This window comes from Cyprinus carpio, chromosome A20 (assembly GCF_018340385.1).
Source record: "Cyprinus carpio isolate SPL01 chromosome A20, ASM1834038v1, whole genome shotgun sequence".
Classification (NCBI taxonomy): domain Eukaryota; kingdom Metazoa; phylum Chordata; class Actinopteri; order Cypriniformes; family Cyprinidae; genus Cyprinus; species Cyprinus carpio.
Genome location: NC_056591.1, coordinates 1,405,496 through 1,429,604, shown reverse-complemented (window position 1 = coordinate 1,429,604; position 24,109 = coordinate 1,405,496). Strand labels below are relative to the sequence as shown.

The 24,109-nt window shown below is 40.7% G+C and overlaps 3 protein-coding genes across 3 annotated transcripts in view; all 3 read left to right on the top strand.

Moving 5' to 3' along the window:
• The first annotated feature begins 748 nt into the window (after positions 1-748).
• On the top strand, positions 749-8,897 carry LOC109064995 (G-protein coupled receptor family C group 6 member A). The gene is made up of 6 exons (XM_042777319.1): positions 749-1,320; positions 2,095-2,386; positions 3,655-4,410; positions 4,765-4,968; positions 5,080-5,197; positions 7,071-8,897. The coding sequence occupies exons 1-6, from the start codon at positions 1,127-1,129 to the stop codon at positions 8,183-8,185; spliced, it is 2,679 nt and encodes an 892-aa protein (XP_042633253.1). The 5' UTR covers positions 749-1,126; the 3' UTR covers positions 8,186-8,897.
• Positions 8,898-9,180: 283 nt separating this feature from the next.
• Positions 9,181-14,454, top strand: LOC122148924. Its single transcript, XM_042777318.1, has 2 exons — positions 9,181-12,284; positions 13,709-14,454. The coding sequence occupies exons 1-2, from the start codon at positions 9,490-9,492 to the stop codon at positions 13,800-13,802; spliced, it is 2,889 nt and encodes a 962-aa protein (XP_042633252.1). The 5' UTR covers positions 9,181-9,489; the 3' UTR covers positions 13,803-14,454.
• A 1,542-nt stretch (positions 14,455-15,996) lies between these two features.
• Positions 15,997-24,109, top strand: part of LOC109064976 (BTB/POZ domain-containing protein 9-like) — a 15,332-nt gene continuing 7,219 nt past the window's right edge. Inside the window, exons 1-3 of the mRNA XM_042777317.1 lie at positions 15,997-16,438; positions 22,111-22,474; positions 23,688-23,955. Of these exons, the coding sequence (XP_042633251.1) occupies positions 16,251-16,438; positions 22,111-22,474; positions 23,688-23,955 (820 nt within the window). The 5' untranslated portion in view covers positions 15,997-16,250. The remainder of the gene's footprint in view (positions 16,439-22,110; positions 22,475-23,687; positions 23,956-24,109) is intronic.

The window sequence follows — 24,109 nt, the reverse complement described above, 5'->3', positions numbered from 1 at the left end:
ATAGACAGTCTGTGTCCACAAAGAGTTTCAGGTGAAGGAAAGTGATATTATTTTATTGTGTACATATTCATTTTTCAGATTCAGAATTATGAGCAGATGTTTAATAACATTTGTGGGTTATAACTCGGTTCAGCTTTACTTGTGCTAAGTCTTCTTAGTAGCATATGACATGAATCTCTCATTTAAGTCACGAATAAACTGACTCGAGAAGAATGAGAAAAACAACCCGAGATGCAGTTTTGATGGATTATTTTTCTTTTGAAATAAAAACAAATCTTGTTGTGTACACTTTTTTAATTCTGAGTCTCTTTGTTTGATCTGAGTCTCTTTGTTTGATATATCTTGAGAAATTGTTGTTAGGAGGACAATTCTAAAAGCTGTTTAATGTGTTTTTGTCAGTTGTGGATCTGGGCTGGCTCAGGTTTCATGGTTAAAATGAATCATTTCTTCATCACGACTGGTTTTTGTGTGCGGTAACGGATATTCACTTTAACAGATATTAACTGGCACAAAGTGTCAGTGTCAATAAGTAGGACATTATATTGTTTTAAGACAACAATCTGTTTGTATTCATGCCAGATTCACACAAAGAAACCTTTGTTTTCCTTTTATTCCCTCTGCTTCTTTTACTTTAATTACGGCTTCATGAGGTTGGTTTGTCATTTCCCGATCCCATTGTCACCAATTATTATATATATGTTTTTGGTCGTCTTTTCTTAGCGCTGCTGCGGACCTCTCAAAACATGTATCTAGCTTAAATGCACATGAACAATATGTGTTGATTTATCATAACTCCTCCAGACTCACTAAAGCACCGGATCCTGAAGTCTCAACTTCTGCATTTTGCCAACATTTCTTGTCATTGCGAATGAAAATGAAAACGACCGTTTTACTGTAACCTGCAGAATGAGTCCACATTCCATCACGGATGACAGAAATGTGACTGAGCAGGTGAATTTCTCCACTTCTCTTTTTTTCTGCCCATGGGAAATCCTACAGAAGCATATCAGAGGTAACGTTCAGACACAGTCCCCTCCAGAACCAGCCTTCCGACTCACGTCACCCAAAAAGCAGAAGCAGTTTCAGTATAAATAACCCATCGGCACTCTGGCTCCACACATCCAGCATGATGAGGTGCCGTCTTCAGCTCTGTGTGCTGGGGGTGATGATGCTGTGCTCGGGTTTGTGGGTCCACTGCAAAACCCCCCTGAGCGGAGCTGACCTGGATGGAGACGTTAACATCGCAATTTTGAGCTCAATTCACACTAAAGTAATCGACCTTCATAAACGAACTAAACCACAGCCATTCGTTTGTACTGGGTGAGTATGCACAAGACTTTCTTATGTTTATAAAAGCAGGAACAGTAGGGAATAAATGATCATTTGGATTCTTCCTTGAAACAGAAATCAGGGACATTTACTAGTTCAGTGGTCAAAATATAATTGAAAACTCACTTATTATCAATGTATTAAAAAAAAGATACAATACATTTTGATGTTTTGCTTTTTTAATTGTTGTGAGTTCCATGTGCTATTGTTATAATTAATAATTATTATGATGTTTGGAGGTCAAACTGATCCTTAATAAATTTCAGTAACTGTTGTAAATAGCAAACAGATCAAAACAGTATCATAACAAAATAATTTATGTTTATGCATTTGGAAATAGAGCGGTTGGACAAAAATAATGTCAGCACCTGGGCAATAGGCACTATTTCATTATTAAGGTGCTTTACCAGCATCATGCCTTTATTAGCTTCCATCCTCTAAGAGCAGATTCACTCAGCTTCTGAACAGTGTCCAGGGAGCAGGGAGACATGCAAAATGACCAGGACAGGACAGGGGGTCGTCCAGGACAGGTCTGGGAAACACTGTTCTAGTGAATCCTGTAGACCTTGATTAGCTCGTTCAGGTGAGCTTAATTAGGGCTGGAGCGAAACTCTGCAGGACAGTGTAGACTACACAAATGACATTGCGTAACACCTATAATAATAACGGTTGTTGAGATTATTTTGTCCAACATCTGGAGAGTTTTACTATAAGAGGGGTTCTAGGGGTTCTGGGAACTAAAATGTCTCTTTCTCTTTTTACCAGTTTTGATCTGACCACATTTCTACAATCACTGAGCGCCATCCACACAATTGAAGAAATCAATAACTCTACACTGCTTCCGGGGATAAAGCTGGGATATGAAGTCTGTGATCCTTGTGCATCTCCCACCAAAGCCCTGCACTGTGTGGAACATTTACTGGCCATTAACGGCTCTCTGCCGGCCCTTGTGGACTACACAGACTTCCGTGCGCCAGTGAAAGCTCTTCTGGGAGAGAGATACTCAGAGTTATCCATCGCTATCGCCAAGCTCCTCAGCCTCTACCTGCATCCTCAGGTAACTTGTCCACTGTTAAAGCCAATGTTTACATGAATAATCCCCCAAATAATGTCATCTTTTACATATGCTTATGCCACTGTGCGATTCTATTTCTTCTGCAAATCATTTCTGAAGAATATTCATGCAGCTCTTTTCCACACTACACAAGTTCACATTGACCACGCTTGTCAAAACAGTAGTCCTGACTTGCATTGTACTGTATATTCCATGCATTCTGAAGTCACGTGATGCTTTGGGTGTGGAAAAGAACAAAACATGACCCACATATAGATTCAAAATTGGCAAGATTATCACTGATAAGCAATGGTTGTAAACACATTTTCTGTCCTTTAGTCAACACTAGTGTATGACTTTGAAAATGTAGAATGCAGCAAACAAGTCGTATTTGGAGCTTGACAGACTAATTGTGTGACAAGAGCTGTATAAATTATCTTTCTGATGGCAGAATTGTCCATTTTGGGTGACCCATCGCTTTAAGATCAGTGAAACTCTCTGTAACTCTAGTCAGTTAAAGGTGGGGTATGCGATTTTTCAAAAATGCTTAGAAAACTAATTCGGGCTGAGTAGCAAAACAAACTTGTAGCCAATCAGCATTAAGGGGAGAGACCACTCATTACATGGAGGAGAGAGCGTTCAGTGCACAGGATGGACATTAGCCGAGCAACAGAAAGATAGAGATGGTGGATAAAAAACAAAAGAGGAAAACGTCTGCGGAACAAAAGAAGGCTTAAGGCAATCAGGCAAGAGATAGGAACTGTGTAAATATCGGATCAGCTTTCCAGCGCTGGAGAGAACTCAAGGAGCAGAAGGCCTGCGATCGGACGCCGAGGTTGCTTTGTTTCTTCTCTATAGATGAGTAACACCATGTCTGCGCCGCAACAGCTAAAGTCTGTCTAGTACACTGGACGCGACAAAGCGACTGTTGAAAATCATTTGAAATTTGTGTCAATGCGTCATGAATAGAGCGCAGCAGCAGTTTTCTGTCGGTGATTTGTCGTTTCGTGCCGTGCTGCATCTAGTGTAGACCGTAGATATGTGTACATGTGTATATTATATATATATATATATATATATATATATATATATATATATATATATATATATATATATAGTGTAGACAACATCACACAATAAAATTACTTCTAAACAATGGTTTTGCTCCGCACCACTCGCAATGTCAGCATTGGCTACCAGAAATCACTTACCCTGGCTTTAACTAGTCACGGTCTGCAGATAACTAATGCATGAGGTTTATCTGTCTACAGATCAGCTGCTCGTCCTCTTCTCCCGTCCTGAGTGACAAACTGCGGTATCCGTCCTTCATGCGCGTGATTCCCAGCGACGTCTACCAAGCTCAGGCGCTGGTCAATCTCATGTCTCATTTCTCCTGGAACTGGGTTGGAGTGGTGTATGGAGATGATGACTACGGTAGAGCTGCCTACCAAAGCTTCATGGAAGAGTCCCAGGGAAAAATATGTGCTGACTTTGAGAAAGTGGTTCCACACTACTTGGACCACGTTGATATGGATAAGCACATCAAAGACGTTGCTCAGAGTATACAAAAATCTGGAGCCAAGGTTGTGCTGCTCATTCTGAAGCCGCAGCTGGTGGAGAAACTCTTCAAGGAGATGATCCAAACCAACACAAGCAGAATTTGGATCGCGAGCGATGCCTGGTCCATGAACCGCTACTTAACAAAGATGAAAGACATCAACAAAGTGGGCAAAATCTTTGGCTTTTCCTTTTCCATGGGAATTATACCAGGGTTCGAAGACTACTTGAAAAACCTCAGGCCAACGCCAGGAGCAAGAAATGACTTCATAGAGGAGTACAAGCAGCTGAGACTGAACTGTTCCCTGTCGCCCTCCACCTGCGCTGTAGATGATGTGCTGCAGGCCGTGGACCTGAGAGAGGCCTACAGAGAGAGAGTGGCCATGTATGCTTTCGCTCATGGGCTCAGGGCACTGCTGACATGCAACGAGTCCGTCTGCTCTGGAGATACCAACTTCCCTCCCTGGCAGGTGAGATTTCTCCAGTTTCAGCTCCTTCACATGACAAACCTGGGTTGCTGTTCATTGTTAATGTTTGTTCATAATACATGAACTGATGCTAATTGATACTTTTTATGTGTTAAATGTATTCATATATTTAGAAAATAACATTATCTGTATCAGGGTTCCCAACTAGGGGCTTGTGATTTGTTGAGAAGCTAATAATTAGTCACATCAAATTTAACTTTCAAAAAGTACAGTAAAAGAGGCTGCATGATATGATCTGCTATATTTAGCATCTCAGAGCGACTTGGATCACTGTAAATCCAGTAAACTCCATCTCTGCATGTACTGTGAGTTTAATGTGTTAACGCTATTTTGCAGCTGGTGGAAAGTATGCGCAGTGTGAATTTCACGCTCGATGGCAACACCTATTCCTTTGATGAAAATGGTGACTTTGCGGATGGTTACGACCTCATAATGTGGAAGGAAAATAATGATGAACGCTTTATTGAAATTGTGGGGAAATTCCTCTTGAAAAATAGAGACGTGGAGATCCTCAGTCAATTCCAGTGGATAAATCACACAGTGAGTTGTGCTGTCTTCAATTCTAGCCACAAGAAAACAGCTGACAATCATTGTCCAGAGTCACAATGTCTTCTTTAACCATTTAAAGCACACCTCTCTTTCATCCTCCAGCTGCCCTGGTCCAAGTGCTCAGAGTCTTGTCCTCCTGGTTCTGTGAAGAACCAGTCTAAGATCCCCTGCTGCTACAACTGTGTTCCGTGTGGTGAAGGAAATTATACTAATGACTGGGGTAATTAGAATTCACAATCTGTTGTTAATTCTTTTTGTTTAACTTCTGCAAATAAAGGAAGCACCCACTTTAAAAACAGAGTGCCATGACAATGAGACAAGAAGTCATACTTAGAAATTGTTATGGGATCTGGTTGATCGATTAGTCTTCTTAAGGCATGGAGTCTCCTCTCAGTATATCTGGGACTTTCTTAAGCCACATGCAGGTTCAACTGCTTCTTGCAGTTCTACATATCAAGTGTCTATGTCTGTCTACCTGTTTAATCAAGATAATGCAGTGGCTCTTAATCGTGGTCCTTTGCATGTTTTGCATGCCTTCCCTTATTTAACACACCCGATTCAGATCATCAGCTGAACCTAAGTGCAGTTTATTTAAACCCAAAACATGAACAAATACAAGACAAACAAACTCACCTAACAGCAGGTTTCACAGAACAAATCCAGACAAAAAATTCTTCTTCTTCTTGAAATTCTATTGGTGGTTGACAAAAAAACTAAATGGTGTATTTCTGCCACCAACTGGTATGGAGTGTGGGTCAAAATGACTTACTCCCTACCCCACCATTTTTCACTCCCACAAAATGATGAAAAATTATGGAAAAACAAGGACTACATATACACAGAGACCAATGAGTAACAAGGAACACCTGTGAACAATCAAGACAATAAACCAATCACCAACCAATCAGAACAAGACACATGAACAGGGAGGCATATCACATGGTCACATGAGAAGCAAGGCAAGCGCATGACATGAACAAGGAACATAACTGTGACAATAGGTGCGTTCGGCTTCATGCAGCGCTGCACAAACCGACCGCAATCTGACTTGAAGCAGCGCATGCCGGTTAGAAATTTTGTCCGACTTGAGGCGGCGCCAACGACACATGACTGTCATAGCGGCCGTCAACTGATGACGACACAGCTTCTCCACAACTAACCAAATAATGCGGCCGCAGTTTCTCCAGAGCGACTGCAGGAGCGCTGATGACGACACCGCTGTTTCACGATTGACCACATGACAATGATCACGTGTGTTTCGGGTTATTTGAACCTTTTCATTTCCAACAAAACAACCAAAAAAAATCTTTTAAATAAAAAAAAAAAAAGCTTCTTTTTTTTTTTTTTACTGTAGTCGCACTGTTGTATTGAGTCATGTTTATCATACAACACTGAAAAAGCATATATACCGCCACTTTATTAGTATTTAAATAGTATATGATTGTTTTAAAACTTTATTCTTGAAAAGATGGCGCTGTATTAAGCAGTATATAAAAAGTGTTTCTGTTGCTTGTGAAAACGTTTCTAAAACGTCTGTGTATTTGACAAATATTGCATTTAATTCACTTCATCTGTGATAAAGTATGCAAACACCGCGTGAGTGTCACTAACAGGAGCAGAAAGTGTCCGGCTTGACGTGTCTACTCTGTCCCCGACTGCCCGACTGCAAGCGGCTGCTCTCTAATACAAAATAAAACCTAAATCTAAATGACTAAGTCAGCTGGTCATTATGGTGAAGAAATAAAAATTAAAAAAATGAAGCCCAACGTGAAGCCAATGACTGCATATTGTTCCACTACTTCTCGTTCCAAATAAATGTATAGATTAACATTAACATACAAGACACAGAACCAGTACAGCACATCAGCTGACTGACACACTGATCCATTTAGAGTCACTAGACACAGATATCAGAAAACTGTGTCACTGAAATCACCAGTGACCAATCACGTATTCCAGAGAGATCCAGAGAAATATTATATGCCTCCAATATAGGTACCAATAATAAAGAACAAAGCTCATTAAGACAGATAGCATTTTATATTCTGCATTTCTCGTGCAAATCTGATGATTGTACACGTTTTCTTTTTCAGATCTACCTGAATGTCTGAAATGTCCCGATGGAATGTGGTCTAATAAGGGAGACAGTGAATGCAGGAAATTCGAGGAGAAGTATCTGGATTGGAAGGACAGTTATCCCATAACTCTGTTAGCAGCTACAGGAATAGGCTTAGTTCTAGTGTTGACTTCGCTCATCATTTTCTATGTGCACAGAAACACAATAGTAATCAAAAAGGCTGAAAATACAATGTCTTGTTTCATGTTACTGGGGTTGGCGGTCAGCTTCATCAGTGTAATCATGTTCATCAGCAGGCCAAACCCACATCTGTGTCGGGCACAGCAGGCCGTGTACGGTCTCGGTTTCACTCTGTGTGTTTCATGCATCCTGGTTAAAGCCTACCGCACTTTCCTGGCTTTCATGGCCTTTGATCCGGACAGGCAGCATGAGCTTAAAAAGCTCTACAAGCCTCTTATCAATTTGGTCCTGCTTACTGGTGGCCAAGGTATCATCCTATTGTTCTGGCTGATTTTTAAATCTCCTCGCCCAGATTTAAAGTGGCCTGGAACTGGCATGGTAAAATACATTGTCTGTGATGAGGGCACCATTGTAGGTTTTGGGGTGATGCATGGTTACATAGCTCTATTGGCCTTCATTTGTTTCTTTCTTGCTTTCAAGGGTAGAAAAGTCCCCCATGATTTCAACGAGACTGGTGTCATCATCTTCAGCATGTTGATTCATCTGTTTGTCTGGCTTTGCTTTATTCCCATTTATATTGATAGAAACAAGACAGAGCAGCGGCACATTGTTCAAGCTTCAGCCATCCTGGCCTCCAACTATGGCATATTGTTTTGTCATTTTGTCCCAAAGTGCTACATAGTCCTGTGGGAGCTGTCCGAGAACTCAAGGGCCTTGATCATAGGCAGGTTGGCTAGACGGGTTAGAGATGACATGGCCAATGCAAACATCACTGTATTAAATGAAGCGGGTCGAATCACTCCAGACTCAGGCATCTTCTGCCATGGTGTAGGAACATCAGCGATCAGTACACTTTCTGAAGAAGTTTCAAGTACTACAATGACTGTGGGCTTACCAGCTCGAACAGTGTCCCACCATGCCAAATTGGGACAAAGACACACCACTCAATAGAAATAAAGGGGTTGTCTTGCGTTCTTCCAGCAACTGCAATTATGATTAACAAGCAAATACATCCTGGCCAGAACAGTGAATTCATAAACTGGATTTTTCATCTCACATACACTGTAAATGTACCAATACTGTACTCATTGTTCAAATGTGGTAAAAGGGTGCTTTGATGATTTTGCTGTATCTTTGTACATTTTTATACATATTTATACTTAAATAGGGACTCTGCATTTATGAATTAGTGTACTAAATGTAATGATGTATAAACTGGTTCAGATGTTATTGAAAACATGGTAAAACCACCCTTAATATATTTAAAATACATTTATTTCATACTGATTATAGTTCTAATCTATTAACATATTTACTGACATAAAAATTATAATTAAACTTTATTTGGAGTACTACAATGCACATTTTATAATATTAAGCCTAAATAGTGTTTTAATGTATCTATTGTTGAAGATTGTATGATATTTGAATATTATCTGTTTTTAAATGCAAGATATTTAAAGTGTACCTAAAGTATATTTGCAATAGTTCCAATTTTGTACAATCAAATACTCTTTCTGTACTGTTTCTTTACATTTAATAAACAATAAAAACTGATTTGAGCTTTGAACTGTAATGTTGTGATCAGTGTCTGCTGGATCATTCTGGCCTGTTTGAATCCTTGCCTTTACCAGCAGATTGCAGTCATTACTGGCAGAGGTCCAGGGGGGATTTCAGTAGGAAGTAAACATCTAGAAATACTCCAGCTCAGAGCCACTCTGAACTTCATTTAACCTGTACTACTGTTGTCATTGAAAACACAGAAACAAAGTCACTTAAACAATTTTTTTTTGATGAAAATTGTAACCACTGTAGAAAACACTGAAGTCACTTCAGATTTTTACAATGTATTTTCATTATAACACTCACATACTGATAACTCAATCAGAATTCATCAGGAGTAAGACAAGGTAACCAGCAGGGTATCTTATTAGCAAGATGAGCTTATGGTCTTACGCATGCGCTTTATTTCTGTAGTGTGACCATCTGTGCATGTGAGAAAGACTGGAAGCTTCTGTTTCTCAATCTTGGGCTCTCTGTGGCATACAAAACACCAACTGGACGGTGGTAGATCTTCATCAAAAACGGTCAGAGAATCAGAGAAGGACAGGAATTGTAGACTGCGACAGTTAAGGATTTTGAGGAAACTACTGGTAAGGTGCGTAAACAAGAACCAAGCTGAGGATCTCTGACACAACACTTTTAAACCTGCAGTTGATAAAACTGATCAAAAGGAATAGGTTTTTCTCATCACCATGGGCTGCTCTCCCTCTAAAGGTCAACTCTTCAGCAAAAAAGCTATACTGTCTGAATCACCAGAAAACAAGAAGAATTCAGACCTGCTTTCTGATGGGGCACAACTTCTAATCAAAGCAGAGATAAGCACAGCTTCAGAAGTACTAGCGGCAACAGAGATACAAGAAAATGAAAAATATGTGCAAGGTAAGAGATCCTCAGTAGTTGATGTAGTTTGTGATGCCACTGTGACAGTCAAAGAAGATGCTACTGAGCACATGCTAGATGAGGTCCGCATTCAGGATGGACAAAGTGCACAAGAGGGTCTCTCAGGAAACCAGAAAGGAGTAACTGAGGAGACAAATATTAAGCATGGAAAGCGGAGGAAGCAAAGAAAATATAGACTGAGGAAAAATTCCTATGCGCAGTCAAAAGCAGAGTTCATACTGAAAGCCCACCAGGCAGCCTATGTGTACCTGAACCCCAGCATATCAAAATATGAGTCTCTTTTAGGCCTCTTGAGCCAGGCTGCTCAGACCCATCTCTCTGTACAGACCACAGTAGCATCAGTAGTCTTGCACTATGAAGAGATTAACCAGGCTTTAGAGGAAATGGCCTCTGAGGGTGAGCAGCTGCTGAGCGAACACGGACACAACATGACATGGCCCGCTTCACTTAAAGACTATCCACCTACAACAACCAAACCCAGCAATGAACTAAACTTCTCCCAGCTTCCTTCTGAACTGCTGCAGCAGATGCTTCTTCACTCCACCGCTAAAATGATCTCTGTGGGAGACTCTGTGAAGTGCCTGAGTGACTCAGCCTTACAGGAACTAGCTGAGTACTATGGGTCCCTGTCTCAGATATTAGGAGAGAAGTTGCTTGCTAAGCATGCGGCTGAGAAGCGCTTGAAGCAGGTCTTGTCCCGTGTGGAAGCTGCTGCCCTCAGGAAAACAAGTCCAGAAGATTCTGCTCTTCACAGTGAAGACAGTGGCATAGGTGCAGACAACGAGTGTCAGAATGGCTCAGAGCGTCTCCGTCGAAACAGAGGGAGCTCTGGGTCAGGAGCAAACACTGGGATAACATCTGTCTTGACCAGCTCTCCAGATCAGCCATTCCTTAACGCCAACGAGGAGGTTACAGATAATGATGATGATGATGATGATGATGATTATGAGGAGGAGGATGCAGATGTTGAAAATGAAATCAGTGGTAAAGATGAGCAGGGTGGGCTGACTGACCAGACGAGGGGAACAATGTGTGGGTCTTCTGAACCAGAGTCCACCCATCCTTCAGTTCAGGGTAGTTTTCAAAAGCAAGAACAAGTCAAGACCGGTAACTTAAAAAGGAAAACCAGACGGCCCAAAACTGCAGACAGTACCTTTCAGGTAAAACTAAAGTACCGCCATTTAAGGGGACCAAAGCGTTCACAATCTGCTGAGTGTTTGTGTAGCAAAGCAGAAGGATCAGATCCTAACCAGCAACAAGAAAACCCGAGGAACAAGCAAACACCTCGCTGGAGGAGAAAAAATAACTTGCCAGAAGAAAGTGTACATGGGGGTCATGTTTGGACAAAGATTAGAAAAAGTTTATCAGGAGGACAGTGCGCAGCCAGGTACTATGGCCTCCAGTATGGCAGCAAAGGGCCTTTTAGGGCAATACCTCCTAGCTCTCCTCCAATGTTTACTCCAGAACCACCTGGGAGAAATGCTGTCAAGAGGCTTATTAATACTTTTAACCAAGGGGTGGAGGACAATTCAAGACAAAGTCCTTTAGACCAAAAACCAATAAGAGTAAGGGGCAACAAGAAATGCACTCTCCCACAGCTACAGAACAGCAGAGGAGCTCTTACCACCAGCGGAAATATCAAGAGTAGCATCCATCCGCTTGAGCCCAGACCTGAGCAACTGGATATAGACAGCCTCCCACCTCCACCCCCAGAGATGCTCATGGACAACTCATTTGAAAGCAGTTTAGGGTTGCCCACTGAGGATGGGGCTCATGATTTACAGTGCAGAGGACAAAGACTACGCACTTCAATGCAAAGAGAGACTGTGCTCCCCAACCGGGGCAGTGTGCAGCGAGGCTCCATGAGCTTCTCAGCTACTCAGCCTGTGAGGCAAGATGCTTTGCCAGGTTCCAGCACTGAACAGGAATACAAAAAAGTGACTGAGCTGGATTCTGAAAGAGAAGCAGCACACACCCTTGACCAGAAATTTCGAAAAGTTGTTCATCTATCCGCTGATTCTTCAGCCAAGACAGCCCCGGCTAATGCAGGTATGCACGGTTCCATGCCTTATCAAGAATGTGAAAACCATAATGAAGGCGAGACTGCAAGTATTCAAGCAAAAACATTTCCTCCAACAACTCCACCTGTCTCGAGAGCACGGCTTCCACCCTCCTGCCCCACTGTGCGCCACGCAGTGCCAAGTCCTCCATCCACAGCCTGCCCCCCGAGCACGAAGTGGACTCCATCCACAACATCTGCCACCTCTAGTATACACAGATGTGCGATGGCTGAAGAAAACAGCCTCCATGCTTCTGGGACACAATCATTTTGTGAAGCTCGGGCTGTGTTCTGTAAGGAGAGCAAATCACTCCCTCACACACTGACGCATTCATGTACGTCTACATTACCTCGGCCATGGGGAGAACCTGCCAGAGGAAGACCGACAACTACTCGTCTTCAACCTTCTTTTATGGGACGCAGTCCATCAGGTCAAAGGTCATCCCATAGTGAGCAGCCACAGTTGTTGCCTAATGCCAAACAACAACAGGGCCAGGTCAATGACGTCACACCTTTGACCAGTGAGGGGTGAGTATCTCAGGGTCATTGCATGTGATAAAATATATAGCAAATGTAGGGCATGATGTAGTTCAAGGACTTAGTGCAGTAGGTGACCTACAAAACAGACACAACAGATGCACCTGATGCTAAACCGGTGGAAGACGACCACATGTTGAATCAAATTTTTTCCATCTTTTTAACCTGATCTGCCTTCATCAACATAATTGTGGCTTTGTTAAGTGTAAAAATAGCTAATTATCAGCTACTTGTTTAAAGCTACTATATCTAAGTAAACAAGGAGCTTTGGGGTTTCTTGTTGAACTGGTTTGCATATTTGTCATAGTGAAAATTCCTACTATCTTGCCATATGATTTTATCACCCCATCACCACTTGCAATGTGTTTGCTGAAACTATCTACCATTTACAATCAACTCGGGTCATTAGAAATAGTTTATAAGAAATGAAATGTTTGCCATGCTGCAGCTGTGTAAACCACATTAATGTACCTAAAGTCCTTTAGAAACAATTTCTGTTCATACAACAAACTGTGTGGTGAAAAAATTTCTTACGAGAAGGATTAAATACTCCAACTATTAATGTTCATAAATATAACTGAGAACTGAACATTGGTGTCTTTTATCAACTTACAGCACCAGAGACTGTCATGGCTTAAAACTTTTTCTGTACTGAAAATGTCCCGCTATGTTTTCATTCCACTTTATTTGTACAGCACTTTTTACATTTACACATTTACATTTGGTTTCATGGAGAGTGACCCGTCATGAAAGCATAATGACTCTTTGTAGAATTAAACGTTTCTTTGTCTGTCGATCTCAATCTTTCAAAGGTCTCTGAGCAATAAAAAATCAATGATGTATAGTTGCGTGTAAACCATTGAACTTTAATATTTCAGCTTCATATACGTGTGATGTCAGTCAAGGGGAAAAACCTGCAGAAACCGGTTCTCTGAGATCAAAAGAAAAAGAACCGAGACGGGGCAGCTTAAAATGAAAGGGGCATTGTTCACATATTTACTCACAGCCCATAAATCTTACATGACAGAACAGGTCTGAAATAAGGGGCTGTGAGTCTGGAGAACTGGACCCGGAGAACTTTTGCCCACCTTTTCATGTTAATCTCATAATCCGTGTTAATCTGAGTGAGGCTCAGGGCAATCCCTGTAGATGAGCATCTGTGCACCTGTCTGGAGCCCTGAGCTGAGATCTACTGACTCACCTGTCCTGATGGCCTACATTCAGACCAGATAACTAGCTAGCTATCAACCCCTAATAAAGAATACGGTAGATCTTATATAACCTTCAATTCTGGTTGGGCTTTTTGTAGACAGAAAAGGCTTTGACAGATCAGCGTCACTGTTTCTTAACACCATTTGGTTTTTGGTTCCTTTCTTGAGTTTTCCTACTATGTTTCTTTTGTGTTTTTTTCACAGGACAACCACGGCGTCCATGAGAGCAGACGACAGCGGCACAGACTCGGAGCCGTCCACTGCTGATTCTGAACACACACAGCGGGTTTGTGGGTGAGGAGATTACAGATTAGCTGGATTAAGGCCTTTTCTCTCTCCTGAGAGCTCTAACATAGATATACATGGAAACATTTCCAATAAATACAAACACCATGATGCTTAAAAGAGCTTAGAAGTTTTAAAAAAAACACCTGCCTGTGTATATTTGTAACTGTGTGTCAAGCTGTCTTCTTAATCTGTTATTTAAACTCATGTTTACTCTTCTATTCGTAGCATGATCTTCCTTTTGGTTTTAATACGTAACAAAGGATTATTAAGTTCAGTCTGAGAGGCATCATTTTCTTTTTGTATCCTGTAATCAGTTCATCTGGAGCCAGTTCATCACTTACTACTTGTTAGAAATATCTAATCACTAATAATTAAAATATTATTTCACATATGTCTTATATAAACACTTATGCTTATTTTGTGAATTTGTGGTCGTAACAGTGATTCTGCATTCATTTCATTAGGGTGGATGAACCCTTCAGATTTCTGCATGAATTGATTTTAAAATGTGATCTGATACTAAAAAATAATGTTTCAAACACACACTTTTGCACTGTTTGATCTGCCCTGTCATGAAATAAAAACACAATGTACCATCTGCTGGTGAGAGATTTCAGAGGACCTCAGAGATGAGTTATTAAAGGAGAAGCTGAACATGAAAACTCTGTCATTATTTATTTCGCTAGCACTTGTTTTTTCTGTTCAACACAAAAAGAAACTCTTCACATTAATCTTTTCCTCATAGTGACCACAAGTTACAAGAACTGTAACAACCACCATAAAAGCAGCAGGACATGTCCACTGGTCTTCAGAAGAGGTGTATACTGCTCCTCTAGAAACACTAGAAGCTAAACAGCGCCACCTACAGGACAGCAGTCAGAAGGACACTGACTACACGTCTCCGTTCATCTCAGTAGCATCAGCTTAAAGGCTGTGTGTTTGTTGAGAAGAAAGAAGACTGCACACAACACATCTTGACACATCTCTTCTGAACAGCAGCATGTTCACAGACAGTGTACTGCTGATCGGGTATTTCAGACAGATGTTTACCTTGAGTAAGAAGAAAGTCATATACAGCTAGGATGGCTTGAGGGTGAGTAAATCATGGGATATTTTCATTTTTGGGTGAACTGTCCCTTTGGGACGTGGCAAGCCAAACCATCAGAGAGCAGCGATGAGAGGAAGCAGTGCGTGAATGAATGGATTGCTTCAGATATAAACTGATTAGGTTGTGTGTCATTTTGAAGGACACGTGTGAAAATGTTTTTGAGTACATTTCTTAAAGCCACACAAAAGAATCAAAGAATCGTGTAAGACGCAGTAAACTTGAGATTATGACTTGTGACGTCAGAAAAAACAAAAACAAAAATAAACAAACATGAATATGATAACATACATATGCATAACACTAAATTTTTTAATTAAAAAAAATAATCAAAAAAAATATTCATTAGACATTGTTTTTTAATGTTTGTATTAAACACAGACCATTACTTTATTCATGATTTCTGCTGTTGCAGGCTTATTTTGTAAATGTAAGCGTTTGAAATTTTAGACAAATGCAAACTTGGTGCTTAATGAAAAATTTGTCACATTTACAGAATCAGGTGATTGTTTTCATGCATCTATACAAATACATAGAGACAGAAGAATGAGGTGCATCAGCTTTTGTGAAGACACTGATGAATGAATGCTTTGAGCAACTATTATTAAATACTATCTAAACGAATTCCAATTTTAACCTTTAAATTTTAATATTTGAATAAACTTTATATACAACAAAATAAGCTTTACATGAAATATAAAGTTTTTTTTCCCCTATAGGGAACACACACACACTCTTATTAAATACTATCTAAACGAATTCATATACATTTTAACAAAAAACCTACACACGCACACACACACACACACACACACACACACACACACACACACACACACACACACGCACACACAGAATAGGTCCAGACAGATTTCATACTATAGGGACACCTGCGCTGGATGGCCAAGTTCACGTGTATTTTGTGCATTTTCAAAATACAAAATACTGTATTTGTTTTTAAACATTTTTCCCACACAGTATTTTGTATTTTTATTTTAAACAGATTTTCATGTATTTGTGCGCATCTCTGGTATTACTGCGCAGGACAGGACAGAAGATGTCACGTGGTACCTGCTTACTGTAATATTAACTATCACTGGAGGATTCGTGCGGATCTACAGTTACAGTGCTGCTTCCGGCCTCCAGAGCGCGCTGCGCGTTCCGCTGTCAGAGCCGCACATCAACATCCGGGTCACGGCCGTCGCGGTCAGTGTCGCTCCAGGAGGCGCTCAGCATCAAAACAGCGGCGTTTTTAACTGAATCCACGGCGTTTCCTGCGACCCGACCGTCAGGTGATCAATAGTCTGGAGCGGCGGGAGAGTCGGGCGCAGCTGCCGCTGGAGGTGAGGCGCGATGAGCAGCAGCAGTCACCCTCTGCGGCCGCGCGCCTCCGTGTCGGAGGTCGATCACGTGCAGCTGCTGGCGGAGCAGCTCGGCTCGCTGCTGGCGGGACTGCAGTGCAGTGACGTCACCTTCCTGGTGGAGCACAAGCGCTTTCCCGCGCATCGCGTCATTCTGGCGGCAAGATGCCAGTACTTCAGGTAACTGTAGACGAGGAGATGCGCACGCGCACTGCAGTGATCTGACCGCACGCGCGTGTATTACTCTAGTTACAGTAATAGCAGGACAACACAGAGGGAACGCGCTTTTCATCGAGACGCCCAGAAATGAGAGATGATGACATTTTTTAGGATTTTTTTTCTTGTTGCCCATCTGCTTTTATATCCTTGTAATTTATTGTTGTGTATTACTATACTATACTGACTGTTCTGTATTACTATAATTTTCAATCTTTCAAAGCATCACTATTTTTAGAAAACGAGGGGACATTCATCGATTTAGAGGGGAATTAAGACACTTTTTCTAATAAGTAGAAGAAAGGAAAGGTCGGTTCTTAAATAGGACATCCCATACTATATCCATTCCTCACATAATACCATTTTACTGCAGCCTTTCTCGAGATATAGGATAATATTACACTTTAGAAGGCTATAAAGACCTCATTTCTAATAAGTAGAAAAAAAACAATGGTCGGTTCTTATTCAGGACGTCCCATACTATATGCACACCTCATATCAAACCATTGTACTGCAGCGGTTTTAAGATAAGGGACATTATAACACTTTAAAGGGCTACAAGTGCACCCTTCATACGCTGGTCAGGAATAACATGAGCACTGTGACGTGAATAACACTGATCATCTCTTCATCAGGCACCTGTTTGTGGGATATATTAGGCAGCAAGTGAACAGTTTGTTCTCAAAGTTGATGTGTTAGAAGCAGGAAAAATGGGCAAGCTACGGATTTGTCAAGGGCCACATTGTGATTGCTGGATGACTGGGTCAGAGCTTCTCCAGAACCGCAGCTCTTGTGGGTGTTCCTAGACTGTAGCGGTCAGTGTCTATCAGAAGTTGCTTAAGGAAGGAAAAGCAGTGAAGCGGCGAGGGTCATGTGCGGCCAAGGCTCATTAGTGCACGTGGGGAGCGAAGGCCGGTCCGTGTGGTCCGTTCCAACAGAAGAGCTACTGTAGCTCAAAGAAGTCAATGCTGGTTTTGATGGAAAGGTGTCAGAATACTCAGTGCACCGGAGTTTGTTGTGTATGGGGCTGCATAGACCAGTCAGGTGCCCATGCTGACCCCTGTCCACCGCCGAAAGCACCAACAGTGGGCACGTGAGCATCAGCACTAGAGCGTGGAGCAATGGAAGAAGCTGGCCTGGTCTGAGGAATCATGTTTCTTTTACATCACGTGGATGGCAGGTTTTAATATTTCCTCATTTTTGCAACCTATAGAAATGTTTTTCAAATTAAGTAGAAAAAAAAAAGGCCTTTTCTTGCAAAGTACCTCCTACTCTATCAGCACAGCTTATCAGAAGTCTGTGTACTGTCGCAGTTTGAAGTTGCATTCATCCAAATTAAAAAAAGTCTTAAAGAGTGGAGATTGTTTCTCCAGTTTGAGGCTTATAGAAACATCAGTTTAAATACGTAGATATAAATAATGTCACTCCCTACTCTATCAGCAAATATGAAGTCACACACACTTGTCTGTCACTCTACCTCACACACTGTCTGAACAGCTAATGTGGAGTCTTTGCTCTGTGAACGTTTAGAGAAGCATGCATTCGATGGATGGATGGATCAGAAGGTCTCGCTTCTGGAAATCTTACTTAAAGTTCAGCTCCAAACCTAATCTAATTAAGAGTCAGGAACAGTAGATAGTTACAGACATGTTTGCTGGAGCAGGACTGACACTGAACTCTGCACGAAGGTAGTATTAATTGCCTTTTAAAAATAGTCAGAGTTCCTACTTATGTGGTTAAATAGCGTTTTGTTGTTTTAGGATACATGTTACTCCAAACTGCCACAGTACACAGACTTCATTTTAGCTGCGCTGATAGAGTAGGAGGTGCCTTGCATGAAATGGCCATTGTCTTCCTCTACTTTTATAAGCTGGCATTTCTGTATGTCTCAAAATTATGCAAGGTCTCAGAATTGACTCTGAATGCATGCAACTCCAAATTGGTACACTAAAATGTTTTTATATAAAGGCTGCACATATTAGGTGAGGTCCCTTATGAGAATTGTTTTATATATTTATATATATATATATATATATATATATATATTATTTATTGGAATGGATAAATGTACAGTATTATAAGTCTATATGTGAAATAATTGCTTGCTCCTAAAAAAAATCATACAGTAAAATGTTTTCCATTAATTTACTCAATCAATTTTTTTACTTGCTAGATTACATTTATGAGCCTCTGAAATAATGGTGCATTTCTCTAAATTGCCTCAGTAAAATGGCTTCATATATAGTGTGCATATCTGAAATGGTCGCTATAAGAACTGACCATTCATCTATTCTACTTTAAAGAAATTAGGTCTTTATGGCTTTCTAAAGTGTAATAATGCCCAATATCTCGAAAACGCTACAGTACAATGGTTTGATATGAGGTGTGCATATACTATGGGACGTCCCTTATAGTAAATGACCATTGGCTTTTTTTCTACTTATTAGAAATGGTATCTTTATAGTTCTCTAAAGTTTAATAATGTGTCATTTCTCAAAAATGCTGCAGTAAAATGGATTGATATGAGGTGTGCATATAGTATCGGACGTCCCGTATAAGAACTGATCATTAGCTTTTTCTACTTATTAGGAATGGGGTCTTTAAAGCTCTGTAAATTGTAATAATGTGTCATATCTAGAAAATGCTGATGTCAAAAGATATCAAATTAGTAAAGCACGTACCATATAAAAACCAACAAACAAACTAACCAATCAATTATAAATTTTATCATAAAAGCCCTCTAAATAGACCAACTAAATATAACAAACTAACACTTCTCTTTTTCTATGAATCCTGCGATGATTTGAAAGGTCGAAAAATATAGTAACACACATCCGTCAAAACACCAATAATTGACACACATATTATAGCAGAAGTACAAAAAAGAGATCGAGAAATGTCATCTTGTTATATTATATCTCAATTCTGGGCGTCTAAATGAAAAGTGCTCTGAAAGCGCTCTCTCTGTGTGTTCCTGCCAGTACCGTAATCATGGTAATACACGTGTACACAAATTTCAATCGCGTGGCACTAGACAGCAGTCAAATATTTTCACAGCCACATGAGAGTGAACTGATATGCCGGTATCAGATAAAAAAAAAATCTAATTAATCACACTCTATTTCTGTTATTAATCGCACACTTCATGAAATTAAACATGGACCATTTATCTTGTTTCAACTAGGGATATGCCGGTATCAGATTTTAATGTTGAGATTAATTGCTAAAGCTTTTATCACAGTATACGATATTATCACGGTATTGAAATTTAGTTTAAAAAAAAAAAGTTTTACACAGATTAAAGTGCAGAAGAACTATAAAGACCCGTAGGTATCACTTTACAATAAGACCTCATTAGTTAACCTTCGTTACTGCCTTAACATTCACAATGAGCAATAGCTACATTTGCTACAGAAGTTATTAATCTCTCTAATACAAGTCTTAGTTCATGTGAGCTCATTAAATAACACAGCTGCAACTTTAAATTTTAACAACATGTTATTAAATATTGGAATACCTAAGATTCATGAATGTTCAGAAGAATTTTTCACTGGCAGTTTATGTTAACTAATGATTTAACTAATGTTAACTAATGAAGCCCTAATGTAAAGTGTGACCGAACAATAAAAAATCAAAACACTTTCAAACAATATCTAGGCCATAGTCCAGATTAAAATGTAAAAAAAAGTTTGAAAATGAATAGCCTATTCTCTGTGATGAACATCATAGCACATCCACAAATCTGAAAGCCTATTTAAATACGTTTTTAGAAAGTAGAGCAGCTGCTTTATTTATGGGGTTACCAGGCTGCATTTTCCGCAATTTAGCACCATCTGCTATCAGAGAGTGAATGTGCTTTCATTCAGAGCGTCTCTCACGTGTTCCTCATGTGCTTCTCATGCGTGCTTGCACCATATTTAGAAGTTCACATGAAAACGTTGTGCATTTTGAGCAGTTGATGGGAAAAGTATTCTTAAAATGCATTCCAAATTCAGAATAATTTGTAATGTATAATTATTCACGGTATTTAGAAGTGCCCATGATAACAATATGGTGCATATTCATTACCGCGATATATCACATTACTGAAAACTGGCACATGTCTAGTTTCAAATGTTTAGTTTGTCATCATTTGCTATATCCAGCAAAGTAAACCACAAGATTAAAGAGTGATTCTCAAAAATCTGTATTTTCCTCAAGCTTTTTTCAAGATCAATTTAGATGTCTTTTCCAAAAAAGGACACTTAGAAACTCCAAAAGGACACCAAAGAGGGCATATAAGCACACATGAAAGAAAAAAAATCAGAATTTTATAGTATACAGCGCAACAGCAAAGAGCTTTTTTACATTTTAGAGAAGTTGTGATACTGAACAGGAACACATGGAGATGGCAAAAAAACCCTAAACCAGCCGCCTGCTGACTGCATCTACTAACGTTACAGTACACACGGATCCAATCATTATCGTGAATGTGTGTGGAAACAACGAGAATGTAATGTCTGTGCTGTGTGCATAAATACAAAGTGCAATCAGTGCATCAAGAGCACTCATACATGTGTTATTATAACGGTCTCGCGCGTGCTTACTGTACGACTCCTGTACACCACCGCAGTATTCTTTAGCTTGATTGCAGTCTTCATCCATCTAGCAAGACTGGTTCTCCAGTCGAGGAAACGTAGTTTGCGTCTCATCTGGTCATACAGAGTTGGGATGTGTTGACCGTCCGGTCAGTCTGTACTTCACACAGCGTGACAGAGCTCTGCATCTCTGCTGTAATCAGCCTGGTTTCCTTCAAATCTGCGCTGTTTTGACATTACTGTACCTTTACATTACTTTACACACAGTACATTTAAAGTCTTGAAATAAACAAATCCAGAAATCCAGCAAATTTTTTTAACTTTCTGTATTTGATTATTCTTTCTTACCAAGTTCTTAAAATCCCAGCCACAATCAATCACAGTGTATTAACACTTACAGGTGATTAAGCATGAGAATCATCAGTGTGTTGTTTCACACACATGCACACAGACATTATTAAGAACTCTTTAGACGCGTAACACAAACCGTAATCCATAAGTGTAACCTTTAGCCAGCGCTGTACACAGCCCTTTACCATGCACGAGGCTTAGATAATCTAGAAGAAACCTATATATATTATATAAAACAAAGCATATAAATGATTCAACAATTTAACTACATTAAAAGCTGTGGCATTATAAATCATAAAATGCTAAAATGTTCAGAATAGCATCCCTGTTATTACACAAGGCTCTGTTTTTGGAATTATCATTTTATTTGTTTTATAATTTACAACTTTTAATGTATGCAATAATATAAATCACAATGGATGACAACACCATTTGATCTAAAGGCATAAAACCAACTAACAATCTGTAAACATTATTCCCTTTAATGCACAAGGCTTGTTTTTTTCTGATTATGCCTGTATTATTTTTATATATAGTACTGAATCCATATTTTTGATATGTTTAATATACCGTACCCACTTAAATGAATCAAACTCTGACACCGTTTGAGATGCGAGACGTCTGAAGTCTCGGTGTGTCACAGCCTTGGCTTTACGTGAGGAGCTGTTCTCTCCTGTTCAAGAGGAAGTGATGTGATGTTCTCCTCAGGGCTCTTCTGTACGGAGGGATGAAGGAGGCGCAGCCGCAGGCCGAGGTGCGTCTGGAGGACACCCGCGCCGAAGCCTTCGGGATGCTGCTGCAGTATCTGTACACGGGCCGGGTCAGTCTGAGCGCCGCACGCGAGGAGGTTCTGCTGGACTTCCTGGGCCTGGCCAACCGCTACGGCCTGACGCTGCTGGAGGACTCCACGTCTGAGTTCCTGCGCACCGTGCTGAGCTCACAGAACGTGTGTCTGGTGCTGGACGTGGCCACGCTGTACTCGCTGAGCGCCCTCGCCGCCGCCTGCTGCTGCTACATGGACCGGCACGCGCCGGACGTCCTGCGGTCAGACGGCTTCATGACGCTGTCGAAGGTAACACACTCCGCTGGCAGCTGTACGGGAGGCACGATGTTCAGATCAGGGACGCTCTGATACTGATGCCAGTGCCGTTTTATTCTTTCAAATCAGTGTAGAATTTCAGTATCTCTGTAAAGAAAAACAAGACAAAAAATATGAAAAAATATATATTTATATTCATAATCTATGACAAAAATATATCATAAACTAGGTTAGTGGATCATTCAGCAGCAACAGTTATTCTAGAGAAATCAGTGCACAATAATCTTACAAATCCAAAGATTTAGTGAAAAACGTTATTTAGAGGGGAACAAATAAAAGTGTAGCACTAAATCTGGTAAAATCTTACACATCGCTATTTGTGTTGTTATAAAATCCATTCATGAGAAACCGTATATGCATATGTTAATATATAGTATAAAATTAAGACATTTCTTTGAAATGTATAGCACATTTTTTTTATTGAAGTAAGAATAAATGCCAGATAGGACGAAACAAGCGCTTCCAGGATGTGTGTGTGCTGCACAGAACGAGGAGACTGATACTGATCAGACTCTATTATATCTGTGCTGTAGTTTATTGAGCCTTTTCTCTTGACTGTAACACTGTACGCACTATATCAGTCCTGTCTGACTGATACCTGATGTGAGTTTCAGATACACTTCAGCTCCGTTAAACTTTACAGACTTCAGTGACAAGGTGCCGCTGTGAAAGGCGTCTCGAACAGAGTGCAGTAATTCTGACTGAAATACACAGCTTGTTAAAATATTTTACATCCAAAAGTGGAAACACTTCCAGTTTTACCAGTTTTTTTCCCCTCTTACAACAGCACTGCAAACTTCAGCAGAGGGTTGCAGCAGTAAGGACAGACATTACATAAAGACAGAGCCCTGGTTTGTTCAGTAAACCACTGTTCAATAGAAAAGAAAAAAACGAGCCAATCGATGCAGTGATGATCCACAGACCACAGCACGACTGTGAGGGTGATTACTGCCTAAAGGAGCGGATTTCAGTAGATTAAATCAGATTAACACCTAGAAGAGCCAGCAACACTTGAGAAATAACATTCAGATGAAGCGTATTTGTTTTATTAAAAAAACAAAAAGCATGGAGGCATATATATGACATTTTATTCCTGAAACCACGGTGAATAAGTGCTTGCAGCTTCTCTCTGACTTCAGAGAAGGTTAGGATGCAAACAGCGGTTTAAAGCGGTGTTTTCCTGCAGGTGGCTCTTCTGACGGTCGTCCGGCGGGACTCTTTTGCGGCCAGCGAGCGGGAGATCTTCCAGGCTTTGGCCCGCTGGTGTCGGCAGAATGGCGATGGGACGGCCACACAGGAAGTGATGTCAGCGGTGCGTCTGCCGCTCATGACGCTGACCGAGATGCTGACCGTGGTGCGTCCGTCTGGTCTGGTTAGTCCCGATGATCTCCTGGACGCCATCAAGACGCGCTCGGAAAAACGAGACATGGACCTGGACTACCGCGGCATGCTGGGTAAAACATTACTCCTCAGACAGCCAGAGCCCTGATCGTGGCTTTCGGTTCATACCTGCTCTCGCTGAGCTCAGCTGAATGCCTTTCAGATCACTCTGTGTCTGTTACATGAAGCTGTTTCAGCTGCTACTCTGCAGGTCTGAGTGAAGTTCAT

What these genes read in the sequence shown, in the direction of transcription:
- LOC109064995 (XM_042777319.1), top strand. Translation starts at nt 1,127, where the DNA reads ATGATGAGGTGCCGTCTTCAGCTCTGTGTGCTGGGGGTGATGATGCTG. An exon ending in CAGCCATTCGTTTGTACTGG is followed by an intron (nt 1,321 to 2,094) that starts GTGAGTATGCAC and finishes TCTTTTTACCAG; the next exon opens with TTTTGATCTGACCACATTTC. An exon ending in TCCAGTGGATAAATCACACA is followed by an intron (nt 4,969 to 5,079) that starts GTGAGTTGTGCT and finishes TTCATCCTCCAG; the next exon opens with CTGCCCTGGTCCAAGTGCTC.
- LOC122148924 (XM_042777318.1), top strand. Translation starts at nt 9,490, where the DNA reads ATGGGCTGCTCTCCCTCTAAAGGTCAACTCTTCAGCAAAAAAGCTATA. An exon ending in ACACCTTTGACCAGTGAGGG is followed by an intron (nt 12,285 to 13,708) that starts GTGAGTATCTCA and finishes TTTTTTTCACAG; the next exon opens with GACAACCACGGCGTCCATGA.